Source organism: Oncorhynchus clarkii, chromosome 3, assembly GCF_045791955.1.
Source record: "Oncorhynchus clarkii lewisi isolate Uvic-CL-2024 chromosome 3, UVic_Ocla_1.0, whole genome shotgun sequence".
NCBI lineage: Eukaryota > Metazoa > Chordata > Actinopteri > Salmoniformes > Salmonidae > Oncorhynchus > Oncorhynchus clarkii.
This window is the reverse complement of record NC_092149.1, coordinates 81,702,431-81,723,767: the sequence shown is the minus strand read 5'-3', so window position 1 is coordinate 81,723,767 and position 21,337 is coordinate 81,702,431. Positions and strand designations below refer to the sequence as shown.

The 21,337-nt window shown below is 42.4% G+C and overlaps 1 protein-coding gene across 1 annotated transcript in view; it reads right to left on the bottom strand.

Annotated features, from left to right (window-relative positions):
- Window positions 1-5,757: 5,757 nt before the first annotated feature.
- Window positions 5,758-21,337, bottom strand: part of LOC139406176 (NGFI-A-binding protein 1-like) — a 40,678-nt gene continuing 25,098 nt past the window's right edge. Inside the window, exons 6-8 of the mRNA XM_071148673.1 lie at window positions 16,433-16,616; window positions 9,077-9,241; window positions 5,758-8,923 (exon numbers count right to left, since the gene is read on the bottom strand). Of these exons, the coding sequence (XP_071004774.1) occupies window positions 8,853-8,923; window positions 9,077-9,241; window positions 16,433-16,616 (420 nt within the window). The 3' untranslated portion in view covers window positions 5,758-8,852. The remainder of the gene's footprint in view (window positions 8,924-9,076; window positions 9,242-16,432; window positions 16,617-21,337) is intronic.

Here is a 21,337-nt window from a genome sequence, read left to right as displayed (position 1 = left end):
TGAGGTCTACTACACCTGTTGTATTCAGCATTTCACTGTGAGGTCTACTACACCTGTTGTATTCAGCATTTCACTGTGAGGTCTACTACACCTGTTGTATTCAGCATTTCACTGTAGGGTCTACTACACCTGTTGTATTCAGCATTTCACTGTGAGGTCTACTACACCTGTTGTATTCAGCATTTCACTGTGAGGTCTACTACACCTGTTATATTCAGCATTTCACTGTAAGGTCTACTACACCTGTTGTATTCAGCATTTCACTGTAAGGTCTACCTACACCTGTTGTATTCAGCATTTCACTGTAAGGTCTACCTACACCTGTTGTATTCAGCATTTCACTGTAAGGTCTACTACACCTGTTGTATTCAGCATTTCACTGTAAGGTCTACTACACCTGTTGTATTCAGCATTTCACTGTAAGGTCTACTACACCTGTTGTATTCAGCATTTCACTGTAAGGTCTACTACACCTGTTGTATTCAGCATTTCACTGTAAGGTCTTCTACACCTGTTGTATTCGGACAAATATAATTTTATTTGTATGAATAGACAACTACAAAAAATATAGATGAAACTCTCTTGGTAAATAGTGTGGTCTACAGCTTATCATTTTTTAAATGTGTTATTTAACTGTTATTTAACTAGGCAAGTCAGTTAAGAACAAATTCTTATTTACAATGACGGCCTACCCCGGCCAAACCCAGATGACGTTGGGCCAATTGTGTGCTGCCCTATAGTACTCCCAAACACGGGCGGATGTGATACAACCTGGATTCAAACCAGGGACTGTAGTGATGCCTCTTGCACTAGAGATGCAATGTGCCACTCGGGATCCCTTCATGAGACTTGGTGAGGTACTCCACCTCAGGCGAGCATAACCTTGAGACTTCTTTAATATTAGATTTTGTGCACCAGCTTTTAATTTGTATCTAATTGTTATTTCACCTTTATTTAACCAGGTAGGCAAGTTGAGAACACCTTTATTTAACCAGGTAGGCAAGTTGAGAACAAGTTCTCATTTACAATTGCGACCTGGCCAAGATAAAGCAAAGCAGTTCGACAGATACAACAACACAGAGTTACACATGGAGTAAAACAAACATACAGTCAATAATACAGTAGAAAAATAAGTCTATATACAACATGAGTGAAGGATGCTAAATTTCTTGAAAGGGGCATGCTTATTTAAGATGGTGAGAAAGGCATTTTAAAAAAAAAGAACCAGGCGTCCTCTACTGATGGGATGAGGTCAATGTCCTTCCAGGATACCCCTGGCCAGGTCGATTAGAAAGGCCTGCTCGCTGAGTGTTTCAAGGAGCGTTTGACAGTGATGTGTGGAGGTCGTTTGACCGCTGACCCATTACGGATGCAGGCAATGAGGCAGTGATCGCAAAGATCTTGGTTGAATGACAAATAGACACAGACCTCCACCCCTTGTCTTACCGGAGGCAGCTTTTCTATCTTGCCGATGCACGGAAAACCCAGCCAACTGTATAGTATTCATGTCATCATTCAGTCACGACTTAGTGAAACATAAGATATTACAGTTGTTAATGTCCCGTTGGTAGGAGAGTCTAGAACGGAGCTCATCCAGTTTATTCTCCAATGATTGCACCTTGGCCAATAGGATGGATAGTAGAGGCGGGTTACCCACTCATTCACCGAGGAATTCTCACAAGGCACCCAGATCAGCGTTCCCTGTATCGGCGGCGTCTCTTCATGCGAATGACGGGGATTTGGGCCTGGTCTTGTAGCAGCAGTAAATCCTTTGCGTCATTAAATAAAAAATTGTCCAGTCGAGGTGAGTAATCTCTGTTCTGATATCCAGAAGTTATTTTAGGTCATAAGAGACGGAGGCAGAAACATTATGTACAAAATAAGTTACAAACACGGAAAAAAAAACACAAAATAGCACAATTGGTTAGGATCCCATAAAACGGCAGCCATCTCCTCCGGCACCATTGTATTGATAGTGTGATTTGGTGCATGACGCAGCATGACGCAGCATGACGCAGCATGACGCAGCATGACGCAGCATGACGCAGCATGACGCAGCATGACGCAGCATGACTCAGCTGCACTTCAGGCTCAGCTCACAGACGGATGGCCTGACATTCTCCTGTAGAATTCTGATACAGAGCAGAGATCATGGTTCCTTCTACCTGGGAAGCACCTGGATGATCTTCAAGACTCTTGGAAGAATGTTCTATGGACAGATAAGTCAAAAGTATAACTTCATAGATGACATGGGTCCCATTATGCCAGGCAAAACCCCAACACTGCATTCTGATAACATTCAGTATCCGAAATATGCAAAAATAGAGAAAATCAGAAAGGGGGCTGATACATTTTCACGGCTCTGTATGTGTTGTGCAATACCTTTTGTTTCCCAGAATATAGCTGAGTGTCGTGAAACTTTCCTCTCCTCTCAAGTTTTTCAAAAACGTTCAAAGGGTAACTGAGTTGAGATGGATACACATGAATAAGGACACTGAGATGGTTTTGAGAGTCGAAGGTTTGAGGAGTATGAACTGGAATATGCTGTCTGAATTACACGGTTCAGAAGCGCTGCATGGGCAGAACTCTTGATAAAAATGGCATTTTTAGGTAGTTCTTTTTTTGCGAGGAGATGAAAAATAACTGTGTAGAGGCTGAATTGTCTTTTCACTACTACATTTTTACTGTTGTGTTGGAAGAACAAGACTTTGTTCTTTATCAACGACACTAGTTTATCCTCGATCACTCGAACATGCCCATTTTCCTGAGCTCGCATAACGTTTTGTCAAAGTACGGTGACCCTTAAGGATCACAATACGCTGAGTCATAAGACATAAGTCTTTGGAGTTTTCTGAAAGCGAAACTAGAACAGTATTTCTGATGAACACAAAATGTTCACTAGAACTTATCTAGTCAGGTTGTTATCTTGATTCCGAGAGAGCATCTGCAGCCCACAGAGGACATTTACCTTTACCTAAACATACATTCTCAGAAGTTGTTTTGGCTTGTCTAGCTAAAGTTCTTAGAAACTATGTGCTATCCACCATTTTTTTTAAAAATTTGAGTTCAACTAAAAAAATATGTAAATAAAAAAGCACAAATAATTTTTGGGGAAACAGGACAGCACCATGAAAGGTAATCCACCATCAGATAAAACTAAAAAAAGGAGTTTATTGTTCATGTGCTGTATAACAAATGAAATGTAAGTGTTTACAAAACAATAGGGTGCATGACATAATCTAATGACGTTTTTACCAACAACAACTCCGACAAGAACAAATTCTACTGACAAACAAAAACGGGTTCATCCCAAAGTTAGTAATGTATCATTCTACTGTATAGTATACAAAGCTGTTACAGGTCACAACACAGGGTCAGGTCAAAGGTCGCTGCTGCAGAGGAAACTTACAAGGAACTAAGGTAGTTCAGACATCATCCTTCTTGTGAAGCTGGTTGTTGGTAGCCTGGGAACCAGTCTGTTTCTTACTGTATTTGGAGGTAGCTTTTTTTTAATACTGAAACAGTCAGGTGGTAGTCAAGCTACATTTTGCTTTTATGTATAGGTAGAATTCAGGTGAAGATTACTGAATCAATCATCCTGCCAACATTTTTCCATGACTTAAGAGGAAACAATTTAGACGTTCTAATAATCTTACAATACAGTTTTTATGATGAGGGTGGATGAAGATGCTCATTAGGCCATTACTTAATGAATCTCACTTTGACAAAATGGTCAAAGATTCGCATGCAATAAAGGATTTGTGTTCTGAACAAAAATACCTCCAATAAATTATACAAATGTATATTTTATACTCACATGTTGGTTAGTTCACTAAATATACAAATGCACACTATTTTCTCCTACTAGGGTAAGTCAAGGCACAATACTCCAGTTGTTAAGTGCTTATCCTGGCTACTGTGTATGTGTCAATATCCTCTGGCTAGCTTCTCCTGACTAAATCATCATTGAATACTGTGCTTTAACCCTTTACACTTGTGGGTGTTGGGCTAAATTGAAATGTTTCTTAATGAAGAAATCTGAAATACATATGCATCAGCATGGTAACAATTGTAAGGGAACAGTTGGGAGGTTATGGGGGGAATTATCTGACCAAAAGGTAAGGACACAACAGTTCACAATACGGACACAATACTGAATGCAAACATCACACTGTTGATATTATGTGCATTTGACATTTACTGTACTTTTCACAGCAATCTGATAATATTCTGGATACATTCAGCAATATTATAAGAATATTTGTGGAAAATGTGGGGTAGGTGCAACACAAGACAAAAAATGACAGGGGTTTGAGTGACAGAACTAACTCCAAAGTGTGCCCAGTTCCTAAGTAATTTCAATGCACTTTAAAGAAGAGTCTTTAACTATAAGGTGCTTTTTTTGAGCTCTCCTAATGTAGCTGTGCTGTTGAGGAACTAGAGCAGGAACTAGAGCAAGCACACTTGTCGTTGTTTTGTTTGCCATCACACAATTACCGTTGTTCTTTATGCAATCCAGAAACGGTCCATTATAAATCACAATCTGTGTCAGCTTTTTATATTGCCAAGATGACTAAGTTATACAATAACGATTGTACATCAAACATACTCATTCTGTTCAGAACAACCCAGGGTATGACGGCCATGTCGCCTTGTAGCTGAACATCAAACAGACTCATTATGTTCAGAACAACCCAGGGTATGACGGCCATGTCGCCTTGTAGCTGAACATCAAACATAGACTCATTCTGTTCAGAACAACCCAGGGTATGACGGCCATGTCGTCTTGTAGCTGAACATCAAACATAGACTCATTATGTTCAGAACAACCCAGGGTATGACGGCCATGTCGTCTTGTAGCTGAACATCAAACATAGACTCATTATGTTCAGAACAACCCAGGGTATGACGGCCATGTCGCCTTGTAGCTGAACATCAAACATAGACTCATTCTGTTCAGAACAACCCAGGGTATGACGGCCATGTCGCCTTGTAGCTGAACATCAAACAGACTCATTATGTTCAGAACAACCCAGGGTATGACGGCCATGTCGCCTTGTAGCTGAACATCAAACATAGAGATCATAAACATTGACACTGTATATGACATGAGTTGTGAAATGGAAATGTGAAGTGCACATTTGAACTCAAAGGTGTTTGACTTGCTTTTCTGACATCAAATAGATATTTATTAGAATCCTCGAAGTCTCATCTTTCATAGTATATCCAGTCATCTTAATTTACAGCATTTCCCTTAGACAACATAACATTTGCAAAAGTTTCCCATTAGCAGGAGGGATGGGGGCAACTTCTTGTTGCATGTGGTGCTCAAGTTCAGATCAGCTGAGCCCATACAGAGCTGTGAAGCGCAGAGCCTGAGCTCTGATGTAATTTATAGCATGTTACTGTACAGGCACTGAGCTCTGATGTCATTTATAGCATGTTACTGTACAGGCACTGAGCTCTGATGTCATTTATAGCATGTTACTGTACAGGCACTGTATTCCAATTTAGGCAAAGTGGAAAATAATTTAAATGTATATTTTTTTGTGCACTGTCACTAACTATTGCATGAAAATGGATAACAGAATGTATGAATGTAACTGAAAGAAGAGGTAGTCATTTTAAACACCAATACAGTTAGTGAGACAGCTTAACTAGGTACAATACTGAAAGATGAATTTGAGACGGAAACTTTTTTTGTTAAACTGCTTGATCTAAAGTGACATTAAGATAGTATCCCAGGGACTCATGTAATTGAATACATTACTGGAGCGTTTTATAAAGTAACATGTACATCACATCATAGTCATTCATGGGAGAATATGAGAAATTGAAAAAAAATATATAAAATAAATACTTTGGATGGAGAATCTAAAAACATGACGATGCATTTTTTGAATCAAGCTGTACTACAGACAGTTGAAGTGGGAAGTTTACATACACCTTAGCCAAATACATTTCAACTCAGTTTTTCACAATTCCTGACATTTAATCCTAGTAAAAAGTCCCTGTACTAGGTCAGTTAGGATCACCACTTTCTTTTAAGAATGTGAAATCAGAATAATAGTAGAGAGAATGATTTATTTCAGCTTTTATTTCTTTCATCACAGACGTTTACATACACTGAATTAAGATTTGGTAGCATTGCCTTTAAAATTGTTTAACTTTTGGTCAAACGTTTCGGGTAGCCTTTCACAAGCTTCCCACAATAAGTTGGGTGAATTTTGGCCCATTCTTCCTGACAGAGCTGGTGGAACTGAGTCAGGTTTGTAGGCCTCCTTGCTCTCACGTGCTTTTTCATTCCTGTCCACAAATTTTCTATTGAGGTCAGGGCATTGTGATGGCCACTCCAAGACCTTGACTTTGTTGTCCTTAAGCAATTTTGCCACATCTGTGGAAGTATGCTTGGGCTCAACGTCCATTTGGAAGACCCATTTGCGACCAAGCTTTAACTTCCTGACTGATGTCTTGTCATGTTGCTTCAATATATCTACATCCCTTCCTCATAATGCCATCTATTTTGTGAAGTGCACCAGTCCCTCCTGCAGAAAAGCACCCCCACAACATGATGCTGCCACCCCCGTGCTTCACGGTTGGAATGGTGTTCCTCAGCTTGCAAGCCTCCCCTTTCTCCTCCAAACATAACAATGGTCATTATGGCCAAACAGTTCTATTTTGTTTCATCAGACCGACCAGAGGACATTTCTCCAAAAAGTACGATCTTTGTCCCCATGTGCAGTTGTAAACTGTTGTCTGGCTTTTTTATGCCGGTTTTTGAGCAGTGGCTTCTCCCTTGCTGAGCGGCCTTTCAGGTTATGCCAATATAGAACTCGTTTTACTGTGGATATAGATACTTTTGTACCGGTTTTCTCCAGCATCTTCACAAGGTCCTTTGCTGTTGTTCTGGGATTGATTTGCACTTTTCGCACCAAAGAACGTTCATCTCTAGGAGACAGAACGCGTCTCCTTCCTGAGCGGTATGATGGCTGCGTGGTTCCATGGTGTTTATACTTGCATACTGTTGTTTGTACAGATGAACGTGGTACCTTCAGGCATTTGGAAATTGCTCCCAAGGATGAACCAGATGAGTGGAGGTCAACTATTTTTGGCTGATTTCTTTTGATTTTCCCATGATGTCAAGGAAAGAGGCACTGAGTTTGAAGGTAGGCCTTGAAATACATCCACAGGTACACCTCCAATTGACTCAAATTATGTCAATTAGCCTATCAGAAGCTTCTAAAGCCATGACATAATTTTCTGGAAGTTGTTTAAAAGCACAGTCAACTTAGTGCATGTAAACTTCTGACCCACTGGAATTGTGATACAGTGAATTATAAGTGAAATAATCTGTCTGTAAACAATTGTTGGAAAAATTACTTGTGACATGCAAAACTATAGTTTGTTAACAAGAAATTTGTGGATTGGTTGAAAAACAAGTTTTAATGACTCCAACCTATGTGTATGTAAACTTCTGACTATCTTCTGACTTCTGACTGTATCTGTTCGAGGTCATCTTGAGGGGAACTAAGACTATGGCTAACGCTAGTCAACAGGAAATAGAACTACTGCACAGTGACCACGATCCCCACGACTGGGAAAACTAGACATTTACAACTGGGTTTCTCAACAACACATTGTCGGTGTTGCTCTACTTATACACACTTGGTTTTGTACTAGTTAAAGTGAGAAGGTGGGATGTAAACCCTGTTATTACTGTTTTGTAGTTCAGATTTCCCTTCCGTTTAGTAAGACAGAGTACGTCAACGTCTCCATTTATATGGCCTCTGAGGCCCTTGTCATGAAAATCCCTACTTGTGCTTATTCTTGATGGCTATCATACACACCCGATGTTATCACAGAAAACTGTCTTGCAATAATATACAAATATGGTACTTTGTTGTCCCATAGGTTGTCATTCCATATGTTGTCGTCCAAATATGTTGCCACCCCATATGTTGTCGTCGTCCCATATGTTGGGGCGGCAGGTATCCTAGTGGTTAGAGCGTTGGACTAGTAACCGAAAGGTTGCAAGATCAAATCCCCGAGCTGACAAGGTACAAATCTGTCGTTCTGCCCCTGAACAAGGCAGTTAACCCACTGTTCCTAGGCCGTCATTGAACATTAGAATTTGTTCTTAACTGACTTGCCTAGTTAAATAAAGGTAAAAATGTAAATGTTGTTGTCGTCCCATATGTAAATTCCAAATGAAGGCTCTCAATGAATTGTAATAAATATTTAAGTTGGTGTCATAAATGAAAGCCTCTAAGTTTTTTTTTATCACCATTAGAACCTTGGATGAGTCAACCCATGGCAACACCATGGTGACACCATGGTAACACCATGGTAACACCATGGTAACCCGGCACTTTGTCAAGATAAATAAGACTTTTCTGAGCCAAATCCTGGTTGACTCAAAGTCGGTGGAAGTTCTAGTGTTGTCCTGGTAACTGACGTCCTAATTTTACACAGCACATATTTAAATGACATCAACAACAAATAAACACTTTTCAGTGTCAGAATTCTGTATGTACAAATACATCTACAGACCCCTCGCCGTCAGTCTTGAAAGTAAGAAAGGAGAACGGTAGAGTAGGGAAGGGAGGGGGAATCAACACAGTCAGTGAAAATACAAAAACTGGGGTTCTACGAGTAGAGAAATAAAGGCTCTCTAGGTGCTTTGGCCATAAAGAAACTACATGTAAAATCCCTTATCTTGAGGCAACATTGGTTGTTAAGGCTCTAATGCAGCTGTGCTTGTTTAGTATTGCCCAACGACGACTGTGTTGTGAAAGAGGGATGCGCAAAGAGGAAGAGGAGGAGGAGAAGAGGTGCTATCTGGAATCCTCTGGCTATGATTTGATGGTCTTCTTGTCAGAAAGGCTGAGAGCCCCTTGGGAGAAGTCAGCCCCGTTCCCATTTTCTGGAATGAGAGAGAAAATAAATAAATAGGAGTTAGTTCTCTCATGCTGAATCATGAGATATCCATGACAAAGAATCAACAAACTAATTCAGTATCTCAGTATCAAATGATGAATTGTGAATGAACAATAAGAGAGCATCTCTAGGGGCAGACCTATGGTCAGAGTTTTGCACTTGACATTGCTATGGTGACTCGTGGGCGGTGTCTTTCCCTCCCTGTTGCCGTGATGCCTCTTCAGCTCATTGGCTAGTTGTTTCCCCAGGGGTGTGTCTCCATTCGACTTTTGACCCTCCACCTGCAGGTTCAGTGGCCTCTCCCCTGCAGGAACACACAGCTAGGTAAGGATGAAGTTAGGATACAGACAGCTAGGTCAAATCAAAATTGTATTTGTCACAAGCGCCGAATACAACAAGTGTAGACCTTACAGTGAAATGTTTACTTACAAGCCTTTAACCAACAATGCAGTTAAAAAAAATACCTAAAAAAATAAAAAATAAACTAACAAATAATTAAAGAGCAGCAGTAAAATAACAATAGCGAGGCTATATGGTGTGGGGGGGGGGGGGGGGGGGGGGAAAGCAAGTAGTCTGGGTTGCCATTTGATTAGCTGTTCAGGAATCTTATGGCTTGGGGGTAGAAGCTGTTTAGAAGCTTCTTGGACCAAGACTTGGCGCTCCGGTACCCCTTGCCTTGCGGTAGCAGAAAGAACAGTCTACGACTGGGTTGGCTGGAGTCTTTGACAAATGTTTTTGTCTTTCTCTAACACCGCCTGGTATAGAGGTCCTGGATGGCAGGAAGCTTGGCCCCAGTGATGTACTGGGACGTACGCACTACCCGATGTAGTGCCTTACGGTCGGAGGCCGAGCAGTTGCCATATACCAGGCACTGATGCAAGCAGTCAGGATACTCTTGATGGTGCAGCTGTAGAACCTTTTGAGGATCTGAGGACACATGCCAAATCTTTTCAGTCTCCGGAGGGGGAATAGGTTTTGTCGTGCCCTTTTCATGACTGTCTTGGTGTGCATGGACCATGTTCGTTTGTTCGTGATTTGGAACCAAGGAACTTGAAGCTCTCAACCTGCACCTCCACTAAAGCCCCATTGATGAGAATGGGGGCGTGCTCGGTCCTCCTTTTCCTGTAGTCCACAATCATCTCCTTAGTCTTGATCACATTGAGGGAGAGGTTGTTGTCCTGGCACCACACAGCCAGGTCTCGGACCTCCTCCCTATATGCTGTCTCGTCGTTGTTGGTGATTAGGCCTACCACTGTTGTGAGACGTGCTTGGTCTTGCAGTCATGAGTGAACATGGAGTACAGGAGGGGAATGAGTACACACCCTTGAGGGGCCCCCGTGTTAAGGATCAGCGTGGTGGATATGTTGTTACCTACCCTTACCACCTGGGGGAGGCCCATCGGAAGTCCAGGATCCAGATCCAGAGGGAGGTATTTAGCTTAGTGATGAGCTTTGAGGGTACTATGGTGTTGAATGCTGAGCTGTAGTCGTAGTCAATGATTAGCATTCTTACATAGGTGTTCCTTTTGTACAGGTGTGAAAGGGCAGTGTGGCGTTCAAAAGAGATTGTATAATTTGTGGATCTGTTGGGGCGGTATGCAAATTGCAGTTGGTCTAGGGTTTCTGGGATAATTTGTTGATGTGAGCCATGACCAGGCTTTCAAAGCACTTCATGGCTACAGACTTGAGTGCTACGGGTCGGTAGTCATTTAGTCAGGTTACCTTAGTTTTCTTGGCCACAGGGACTATGGTGCTCTGCTTGAAACATGTTGGTATTACAGACTCAGTCAGGGACATGTTGAAAATGTCAGTGAAGACACTTGCCAGTTGGTCAGCCACATCCGACGAGCGTCAGAGCCGGTGTAGTATGATTCGAACTTTGTCCTGTATTGATGCTTTGCCTGTTTGATGGTTCGTCAGAGGGCATTGTGGGATTTCTTATAAGCTTCTGGGTTAGTGTCCCGCTCCTTGAAAGAGACACCTCTACCCTTTAGCTCAGTGCAGATGTTGCCTGTAATCCATGGCTTCTGGTTGGTTTATGTACGTACAGTCACTGTGGAGACGACGTCATCGATGCACTTATTGATGAAGTCAGTGACTAATGTGGTAAACTCCTCAATGCCATCGTAAGAATCCCGGAACATATTTCAGTCTGTGCTAGAAAAACTGTCCTGTAGCTTAGCATCTGCTTCATCTGACCTCTTTTTTTTATTGATCGAGTCACTGGTGCTTCCTGCTTTAATTTTATGCATGTAAGCAGGAATCAGGAGGATAGAATTATGGGCAGATTTGCCAAATGAAGGGCGAGGGAAAGCTTTGTACACATCTCTGTGTGTGGAGTAAAGGTGGTCTAGAGTTGTTTTTTTCCCCCCCTCTGGTTGCACATTTAACATGCTGATAGATATGAGGTAAAACAGATTTAAGTTTCCCTGCATTAAAGTCCCCGGCCACTTCTGGGTGAGCGTTTTCCTGTTTGCTTATGGCGATATACAGCTCATTGAGTGAGGTCTTAGTGCCAGCCTCGATCTGTGGTGGTATGTAGACAGCTACGAAAAATACAGATGAAAAATCTCTAAGTAGATAGTGTGGTCTACAGCTTATCATGAGATATTACAGTTTTTAACGTCCCGTTGGTAGGATATACATTCATTTAGCTCTCCCAATTTATTTCTCCGCTGATTGTGCGTTGGCCAGTAGTACGGATGGCAAGGGCAGATTCGCCACTCATCAGCGGATCCTCACAAGGCACCTCGATCTCTTTCCGCTATATCTTCACTGTCTCTACTGCGTCTCTACTGCGTCTCTACTGCGAATGATGGGGATGGGGGCTTGTTCGGGTGTCTCGAGTAAATCCCTTTCGTCCAACTCATTAAAGTTAAATTCTTTGTCCAGTTCAAGGTGAGTAATCGCTGTTCTGATTTCCAGAAGCTCTTATTCAAATCATAAGAGCTGGTAGCAGAAACATTATGTACATTGGCTTGCATAACGACAAAGCTAGGATACAGACAAGATAGACTACCTCTGTTATTTAAAGGGATACTTTGTAATTTTTGGCTCTTTATCTACTTCCCCAGAGTCAGATTAAGTCGTGGATACCATTTTATGTCTCTGTGTCCAGTATGAAGGGAGGTTAGGGCACTTTCGCGAGCAAATGCTAACCAGCATTAGCTCAATGACTGGAAGTCTATCGGTATCCGCTAGTCTATGAGTATTCGCCAGGCAGGAAAATTGTATCCACGAGATCATCTGACTCTAGGGAAGTACTGTAGATAAAGGGCCTCATTGACAAAATCCTGAAGTGTCCCTTGAACCTGCAACTAGGCATTGAGCTGTTATTTAACCTGTACTGAGGCAGAGAGCTGTAATTTAACCTGTACTGAGGCAGAGAGCTGTAATTTAACCTGTACTGAGGCAGAGAGCAGAGAGCTGTAATTTAACCTGTACTGTGGCAGAGAGCTGTAATTTAACCTGTACTGTGGCAGAGAGCTGTAATTTAACCTGTACTGAGGCAGAGAGCTGTAATTGAACCTGTACTGTGGCAGAGAGCTGTAATTTAACCTGTACTGAGGCAGAGAGCTGTAATTTAACCTGTACTGAGGCAGAGAGCTGTAATTTAACCTGTACTGAGGCAGAGAGCAGAGAGCTGTAATTTAACCTGTACTGTGGCAGAGAGCTGTAATTTAACCTGTACTGTGGCAGAGAGCTGTAATTGAACCTGTACTGAGGCAGAGAGCTGTAATTTAACCTGTACTGAGGCAGAGAGCTGTAATTTAACCTGTACTGAGGCAGAGAGCTGTAATTTAACCTGTACTGAGGCAGAGAGCTGTAATTTAACCTGTACTGTGGCAGAGAGCTGTAATTTAACCGGTACTGAGGCAGAGAGCTGTAATTTAACCTGTACTGAGGCAGAGAGCTGTAATTTAACCTGTACTGTGGCAGAGAGCTGTAATTTAACCTGTACTGAGGCAGAGAGCTGTAATTTAACCTGCACTGTGGCAGAGAGCTGTAATTTAACCTGTACTGTGGCAGAGAGCTGTAATTTAACCTGTACTGAGGCAGAGAGCAGAGAGCTGTAATTTAACCTGTACTGTGGCAGAGAGCTGTAATTTAACCTGTACTGTGGCAGAGAGCTGTAATTTAACCTGTACTGAGGCAGAGAGCTGTAATTTAACCTGTACTGAGGCAGAGAGCAGAGAGCTGTAATTTAACCTGTACTGTGGCAGAGAGCTGTAATTTAACCTGTACTGTGGCAGAGAGCTGTAATTGAACCTGTACTGAGGCAGAGAGCTGTAATTTAACCTGTACTGAGGCAGAGAGCTGTAATTTAACCTGTACTGAGGCAGAGAGCTGTAATTTAACCTGTACTGAGGCAGAGAGCTGTAATTTAACCTGTACTGAGGCAGAGAGCTGTAATTTAACCGGTACTGAGGCAGAGAGCTGTAATTTAACCTGTACTGTGGCAGAGAGCTGTAATTTAACCTGTACTGAGGCAGAGAGCTGTAATTTAACCTGTACTGAGGCAGAGAGCTGTAATTTAACCTGTACTGTGGCAGAGAGCTGTAATTTAACCTGTACTGTGGCAGAGAGCTGTAATTTAACCTGTACTGAGGCAGAGAGCTGTAATTTAACCTGTACTGTGGCAGAGAGCTGTAATTTAACCTGTACTGTGGCAGAGAGCTGTAATTTAACCTGTACTGAGGCAGAGAGCTGTAATTTAACCTGTACTGTGGCAGAGAGCTGTAATTTAACCTGTACTGTGGCAGAGAGCAGAGAGCTGTAATTGAACCTGTACTGAGGCAGAGAGCTGTAATTTAACCTGTACTGTGGCAGAGAGCTGTAATTTAACCTGTACTGTGGCAGAGAGCTGTAATTTAACCTGTACTGTGGCAGAGAGCTGTAATTTAACCTGTACTGAGGCAGAGAGCAGAGAGCTGTAATTTAACCTGTACTGTGGCAGAGAGCTGTAATTTAACCTGTACTGAGGCAGAGAGCTGTAATTTAACCTGTACTGAGGCAGAGAGCAGAGAGCTGTAATTTAATCTGTACTGAGGCAGAGAGCAGAGAGCTGTAATTTAACCTGTACTGAGGCAGAGAGCAGAGAGCTGTAATTTAACCTGTACTGTGGCAGAGAGCTGTAATTTAACCTGTACTGAGGCAGAGAGCTGTAATTTAACCTGTACTGAGGCAGAGAGCTGTAATTTAACCTGTACTGAGGCAGAGAGCAGAGAGCTGTAATTTAACCTGTACTGAGGCAGAGAGCAGAGAGCTGTAATTTAACCTGTACTGAGGCAGAGAGCAGAGAGCTGTAATTTAACCTGTACTGAGGCAGAGAGCTGTAATTTAACCTGTACTGAGGCAGAGAGCTGTAATTTAACCTGTACTGAGGCAGAGAGCTGTAATTTAACCGGTACTGAGGCAGAGAGCTGTAATTTAACCTGTACTGAGGCAGAGAGCTGTAATTTAACCTGTACTGTGGCAGAGAGCTGTAATTGAACCTGTACTGAGGCAGAGAGCTGTAATTTAACCTGTACTGAGGCAGAGAGCTGTAATTTAACCTGTACTGTGGCAGAGAGCTGTAATTGAAACTGTAATGGACAGACTGCTCTTTAATTACTTGTTACTTTTATTTCCTATTCTTATTCCTATTTTTATTTTTTTAACTGCATAGTTGGTTAGGGGCTCGTAAGTAAGCATTTCACTGTAAGGTGAAATGTAAGGTCACTCACTGTAAGATGAATACACCTGTTGTATTCAGCGTACGTGACAAATAAACTTTTGATTTAATTTAATTGTGCAGGGAGTCCCTCTTCTCAACAGAAGACACATTTCTGATATAACAGAATGATAATAAAAGTACTGTAGTGTTGTTGTGTATGAAGAGTCACGCCACATTGCTGTCAATGCTGTTTATGAAGACCCAGAGGTAGAGCACAAAGGAAGATAATTCAGTCTGTGTACATGTGAGTGCATGTGTGTGTGTGTGTTTTATTGTGTTTAAGTGTGTGTGTTTAAGTGTGTGTGGTTACGCGCCGTGCGAGCATAAAAGGAAACAGAGGAAGCAGGTGAACGTGTTAACATTGCGGTGTCATGCTGTTGACTGTGTGAGGTTGAGTTTGTGAAAGTAGAGAGGACGTGTCATCCTCAGTGCTCACCACACACTCTTCGTTGTCTCAAACGACGCACGTTTTCCGGTCGAAACCGTTTCCGAAGAGTTTGTACATATATTATGATGATATTTTGTGGCGTTGTTTGTTTGTTTTGGACATCTTTGAGGGTTTTTTCCGGCTGTTCGAGCACACAAAATGTTTCCTGGATCCAAGCCGATGTTCAGAGCCGAAGTCTACGCCCCTTTGTGGGTGATTGATCAACAGTAGGGATTATTCAATTAAGTCTTTGTTGTCTTTCAATGAGAGACGATTTGTTTTCATGCACGTTTTAATTGACAAATACTGCACTAAACATCTCAGTTAGATGTAAAATTGTACGAATAAGATCTCCTTGGCAAAAATGTCAAAATTCATGACAGATTTCTTGAGATATCTTAGATTTAATTTGGACTATTTGGACAAACTCATAATGGACAAACAGTACTATTGCCACTCTGTTTTTCAAGCGAAGGTCTTTTCAAACAAAGGTCTTTTAAGGGAGTTTGCTAGCACACTTGTTTGTTTCGTACTAGCTGAGTTCGACTAGGCGCCAGCCAAACCGCAGCATTTTTATTGTCTCATGTGCGAAAAATGCTAATATCAGTCCCATGACTTGAATGGGACTTGTGCTACAAATGTTAAAACGTTTAGCATGTGGAAACAGTGTCAGGGAAACTACACCAAAGCATGGATTGCTGTCATACCTTGTCCACAGACTGCTTACAGGGTAAAGAAATCAATGTTTAATTTTGTAATTTGGGTGAATTATCCATTTAAGAGGGCTTCAGGGTAAATCAATAGCTGCCTCAAAGCAAACTTAAAAACAACTCAGAGCATTTATAACCTTTATATATACACGTCTGCTTTCTGAGGACCTAGATAGTTGGTGTGTATATATTGAGATGTAGGCTACATGTGCCATTTGTGTGGACCCCAGGAAGAGTAGCTGCTGCTTCACAACAGCTAATGGGGATGTAATAAAATACACACACACACACACACACACACACACACACACACACACACACACACACACACACACACACACACACACACCTGGACCCATCCTGAAAGTCCCCAAAACCCCCCCCCAAAAAACAAATGACAGAGAAATGAAAGTGTGACTAGGAAATGAAACAAAGTCAGTGTATATTTAACCAGCAGAAATAGAAGGTTGGCGAACAGTGGTACCACTGACCCCATGTTAATGTTTTATTCTCCTTACTCCAACCCCAACCTAAACCGAACCCTGGTTCCTAAACTTAACCTCAACACCTAATTCATTCAACTTTACGTTTTCGTTCTGCCGGTCCAATATACACTTCCTAACATGAATGTGGAATGACTGACCTGGTGGTAGACTTGTGCTATCAGTGGAGACTCCGTTGACATGGTGACGGTGTTCTGGGTTAGTGTTGTAACTCAACCTGAAGGCCCCCAGAGGGACCTTCCACTCCAGGGCCTGCAGTCTGTCCTGGGCCTGCGCTTCTTGATGGATCTCCATCTGTCTGGTCAGCAGACGCTCCAGCTGCAGCTAACACACCCCCATGAACAGACCACAAAGACACACACACACACACACACACACACACACATGCGCGCGCGCGCACAGACAGATGCAGACACACACACAGATGGACAGACGGAGACACACACACACACACACACACAGATGGACAGAAGCAGACACACACACACAGACAGGCGCAGACACACACACAGACAGACAGACGCAGACACACACACACAGACGCAGACACACACACAGATGGACAGACGCAGAAACACACACACACACACACACACACACACACACACACACACACACACACACACACACACACACACACACAGATGGACAGACGCAGACACACACACACAGATGGACAGACGCAGACACACACACACACAGATGGACAGACGCAGACACACACACACACACACAGATGGACAGACGCAGACACACACACAGATGGACAGATGCAGACACGCACACAGATGGACACACACACACACACACACACAGATGGACAGACGCAGACAAACACACAGATGGACAGATGCAGACACGCACACAGATGGACAGACACACACACACACACACACACACACACAGATGGACAGACGCAGACAAACACACAGATGGACAGATGCAGACACGCACACAGATGGACAGACACACACACACACACACACACACACAGATGGACAGACACAGACAGATGGACAGATGCAGACACGCACACAGATGGACAGACACACACACACACACACACACACACAGATGGACAGACACAGACAGACACACACAGATAGAGGCATGCAGAGTTAGAGATAAACAAAAATAAACAAAATCTGTTCTCCTGTCTAGATACTGGTCGTTTATGCACGTCTCTGTTCTCCTGTCTAGATACTGGTCGTTTATGCACGCATCTGTTCTCCTGTCTAGATACTGGTCGTTTATGCACGTCTCTGTTCTCCTGTCTAGATACTGGTTGTTTATGCACGTATCTGTTCTCCTGTCTAGATACTGGTCGTTTATGCACGTCTCTGTTCTCCTGTCTAGATACTGGTCGTTTATGCACGTCTCTGTTCTCCTGTCTAGATACTGGTCGTTTATGCACGTATCTGTTCTCCTGTCTAGATACTGGTCGTTTATGCACGTATCTGTTCTCCTGTCTAGATACTGGTCGTTTATGCACGTCTCTGTTCTCCTGTCTAGATACTGGTCGTTTATGCACGCATCTGTTCTCCTGTCTAGATACTGGTCGTTTATGCACGTATCTCTTCTCCTGTCTAGATACTGGTCGTTTATGCACGTATCTGTTCTCCTGTCTAGATACTGGTCGTTTATGCACGTATCTGTTCTCCTGTCTAGATACTGGTCGTTTATGCACGTATCTGTTCTCCTGTCTAGATACTGGTCGTTTATGCACGTATCTGTTCTCCTGTCTAGATACTGGTCGTTTATGCACGTATCTCTTCTCCTGTCTAGATACTGGTCGTTTATGCACGTATCTGTTCTCCTGTCTAGATACTGGTCGTTTATGCACGTATCTGTTCTCCTGTCTAGATACTGGTCGTTTATGCACGTATCTGTTCTCCTGTCTAGATACTGGTCGTTTATGCACGTATCTGTTCTCCTGTCTAGATACTGGTCGTTTATGCACGCATCTGTTCTCCTGTCTAGATACTGGTCGTTTATGCACGTATCTCTTCTCCTGTCTAGATACTGGTCGTTTATGCACGTATCTCTTCTCCTGTCTAGATACTGGTCGTTTATGCACGTATCTCTTCTCCTGTCTAGATACTGGTCGTTTATGCACGTATCTCTTCTCCTGTCTAGATACTGGTCGTTTATGCACGTATCTCTTCTCCTGTCTAGATACTGGTCGTTTATGCACGTATCTCTTCTCCTGTCTAGATACTGGTCGTTTATGCACGTATCTCTTCTCCTGTCTAGATACTGGTCGTTTATGCACGTATCTCTTCTCCTGTCTAGATACTGGTCGTTTATGCACGTATCTCTTCTCCTGTCTAGATACTGGTCGTTTATGCACGTATCTGTTCTCCTGTCTAGACACTGGTCGTTTATGCACGTATCTGTTCTCCTGTCTAGACACTGGTCGTTTATGCACGTATCTCTTCTCCTGTCTAGATACTGGTCGTTTATGCACGTATCTCTTCTCCTGTCTAGATACTGGTCGTTTATGCACGTATCTCTTCTCCTGTCTAGATACTGGTCGTTTATGCACGCATCTCTTCTCCTGTCTAGATACTGGTCGTTTATGCACGCATCTCTTCTCCTGTCTAGATACTGGTCGTTTATGCACGCATCTGTTCTCCTGTCTAGATACTGGTTGTTTATGCACGTCTCTGTTCTCCTGTCTAGATACTGGTTGTTTATGCACGTCTCTGTTCTCCTGTCTAGATACTGGTCGTTTATGCACGCATCTCTTCTCCTGTCTAGATACTGGTCGTTTATGCACGCATCTGTTCTCCTGTCTAGATACTGGTTGTTTATGCACGTCTCTGTTCTCCTGTCTAGACACTGGTTGTTTATGCACGTCTCTGTTCTCCTGTCTAGATACTGGTCGTTTATGCACGTCTCTGTTCTCCTGTCTAGATACTGGTCGTTTATGCACGTATCTGCTCTCTTGTCTAGATACTGGTCGTTTATGCACGCATCTCTTCTCCTGTCTAGATACTGGTCGTTTATGCACGTATCTCTTCTCCTGTCTAGATACTGGTCGTTTATGCACGCATCTCTTCTCCTGTCTAGATACTGGTCGTTTATGCACGTCTCTGTTCTCCTGTCTAGATACTGGTCGTTTATGCACGTATCTGCTCTCCTGTCTAGATACTGGTCGTTTATGCACGTATCTGTTCTCCTGTCTAGATACTGGTCGTTTATGCACGTATCTGCTCTCCTGTCTAGATACTGGTTGTTTATGCACGTATCTGTCAGCCATTTCCTGCCTCGCCTGTCTCTCCGAAACGACAGAAAAGAAACCTGTAATTTCATGAGGGATTAGTAGGAGTTATTTTAAAATGGATACTTTGGGACATTGGCAATGAGGCCCTTTATCAAATCAAATTGTATTAGTTACATGCGTTGAATAAAACAAATGTAGACCTTACAGTGACATGCTGACTTACAAGCCCTTAACCAACAGTGTAGACCTTACTGTAACATGCTGACCTACAAGCCCTTAACCAACAGTGTAGACCTTACTGTAACATGCTGACCTACAAGCCCTTAACCAACAGTGTAGACCTTACTATAACATGCTGACTTACAAGCCCTTAACCAACAGTGTAGACCTTACAGTGAAATGCTGACCTACAAGCCCTTAACCAACAGTGTAGACCTTACTGTAACATGCTGACCTACAAGCCCTTAACCAACAGTGTAGACCTTACTGTAACATGCTGACCTACAAGCCCTTAACCAACAGTGTAGACCTTACTGTAACATGCTGACCTACAAGCCCTTAACCAACAGTGTAGACCTTACTGTAACATGCTGACCTACAAGCCCTTAACCAACAGTGTAGACCTTACTGTAACATGCTGACCTACAAGCCCTTAACCAACAGTGCAGTTCAAGAAGAGTTTAGAAAATATTTACCAAATAAACTAAAGTAAAAATTAATAAAACGTAACACAAAAACATAACAATAACGAGGCTATATACAGGTGGTACCGTTACCTCTTGTCACGCCCTGGTCTTAGTATTTTGTGTTTTCTTTATTAATTTGGTCAGGCCAGGGTGTGACATGGGTTTTGTATGTGGTGTGTTTTGTCTTGGGGTTTTTGTAGGTATTGGGTTTGTGGTATAGTGGGGGTATCTAGCATAGTCTATAGCTGTCTGGAGTGGTTCTCAATCAGAGGCAGGTGTTTATCGTTGTCTCTGATTGGGAACCATATTTAGGCAGCCATATTCTTTGAGTGTTTGGTGGGTGATTGTTCCTGTCTCTGTGTTTGTTGTCACCAGATAGGCTGTTTAGGTTTTCTCGTTACGTTTATTGTTTTTGTTAGTTTATTCATGTATAGTGTCTTTATAAATTAAAGAACCATGAATAGAAACCACGCTGCATTTTGGTCCGCCTCTCTTTTACTGCAAGAAAACCGTTACACCTCTTCAGTGTGCGGGGGTACAGGTTAGTCGAAGTAATCTATACATGTAAGTACGGGTAAAGTGACTATGCATAGATAATAAACAGGTTAGTTGAGGTAATTGAGGTCATATGTACATGTAGGTAGGGGTAAAGTGACTATGCATAGATAATAAACAGGTTAGTTGAGGTAATTGAGGTCATATGTACATGTAGGTATGGGTGAAGCGACTATGCATAGATAATAAACAGGTTAGTTGAGGTAATTGAGGTCATATGTACATGTAGGTAGGGGTAAAGTGACTATGCATAGATAATAAACAGGTTAGTTGAGGTAATTGAGGTCATATGTACATGTAGGTAGGGGTAAAGTGACTAGGCATAGATAATAAACAGTTAGTTGAGGTAATTGAGGTCATATGTACATGTAGGTAGGGGTAAAGTGACTATGCATAGATAATAAACAGGTTAGTTGAGGTAATTGAGGTCATTTGTACATGTAGGTAGGGGTAAAGTGACTATGCATAGATAATAAACAGCGAGTTGCAGCAGTGTAAAAACAAAAGGTGTAACTAGTGTGAGTGGCCATTTAACAATTATTCAATCTACCTCCCCAGTCAGATGAACTTGTGGATAC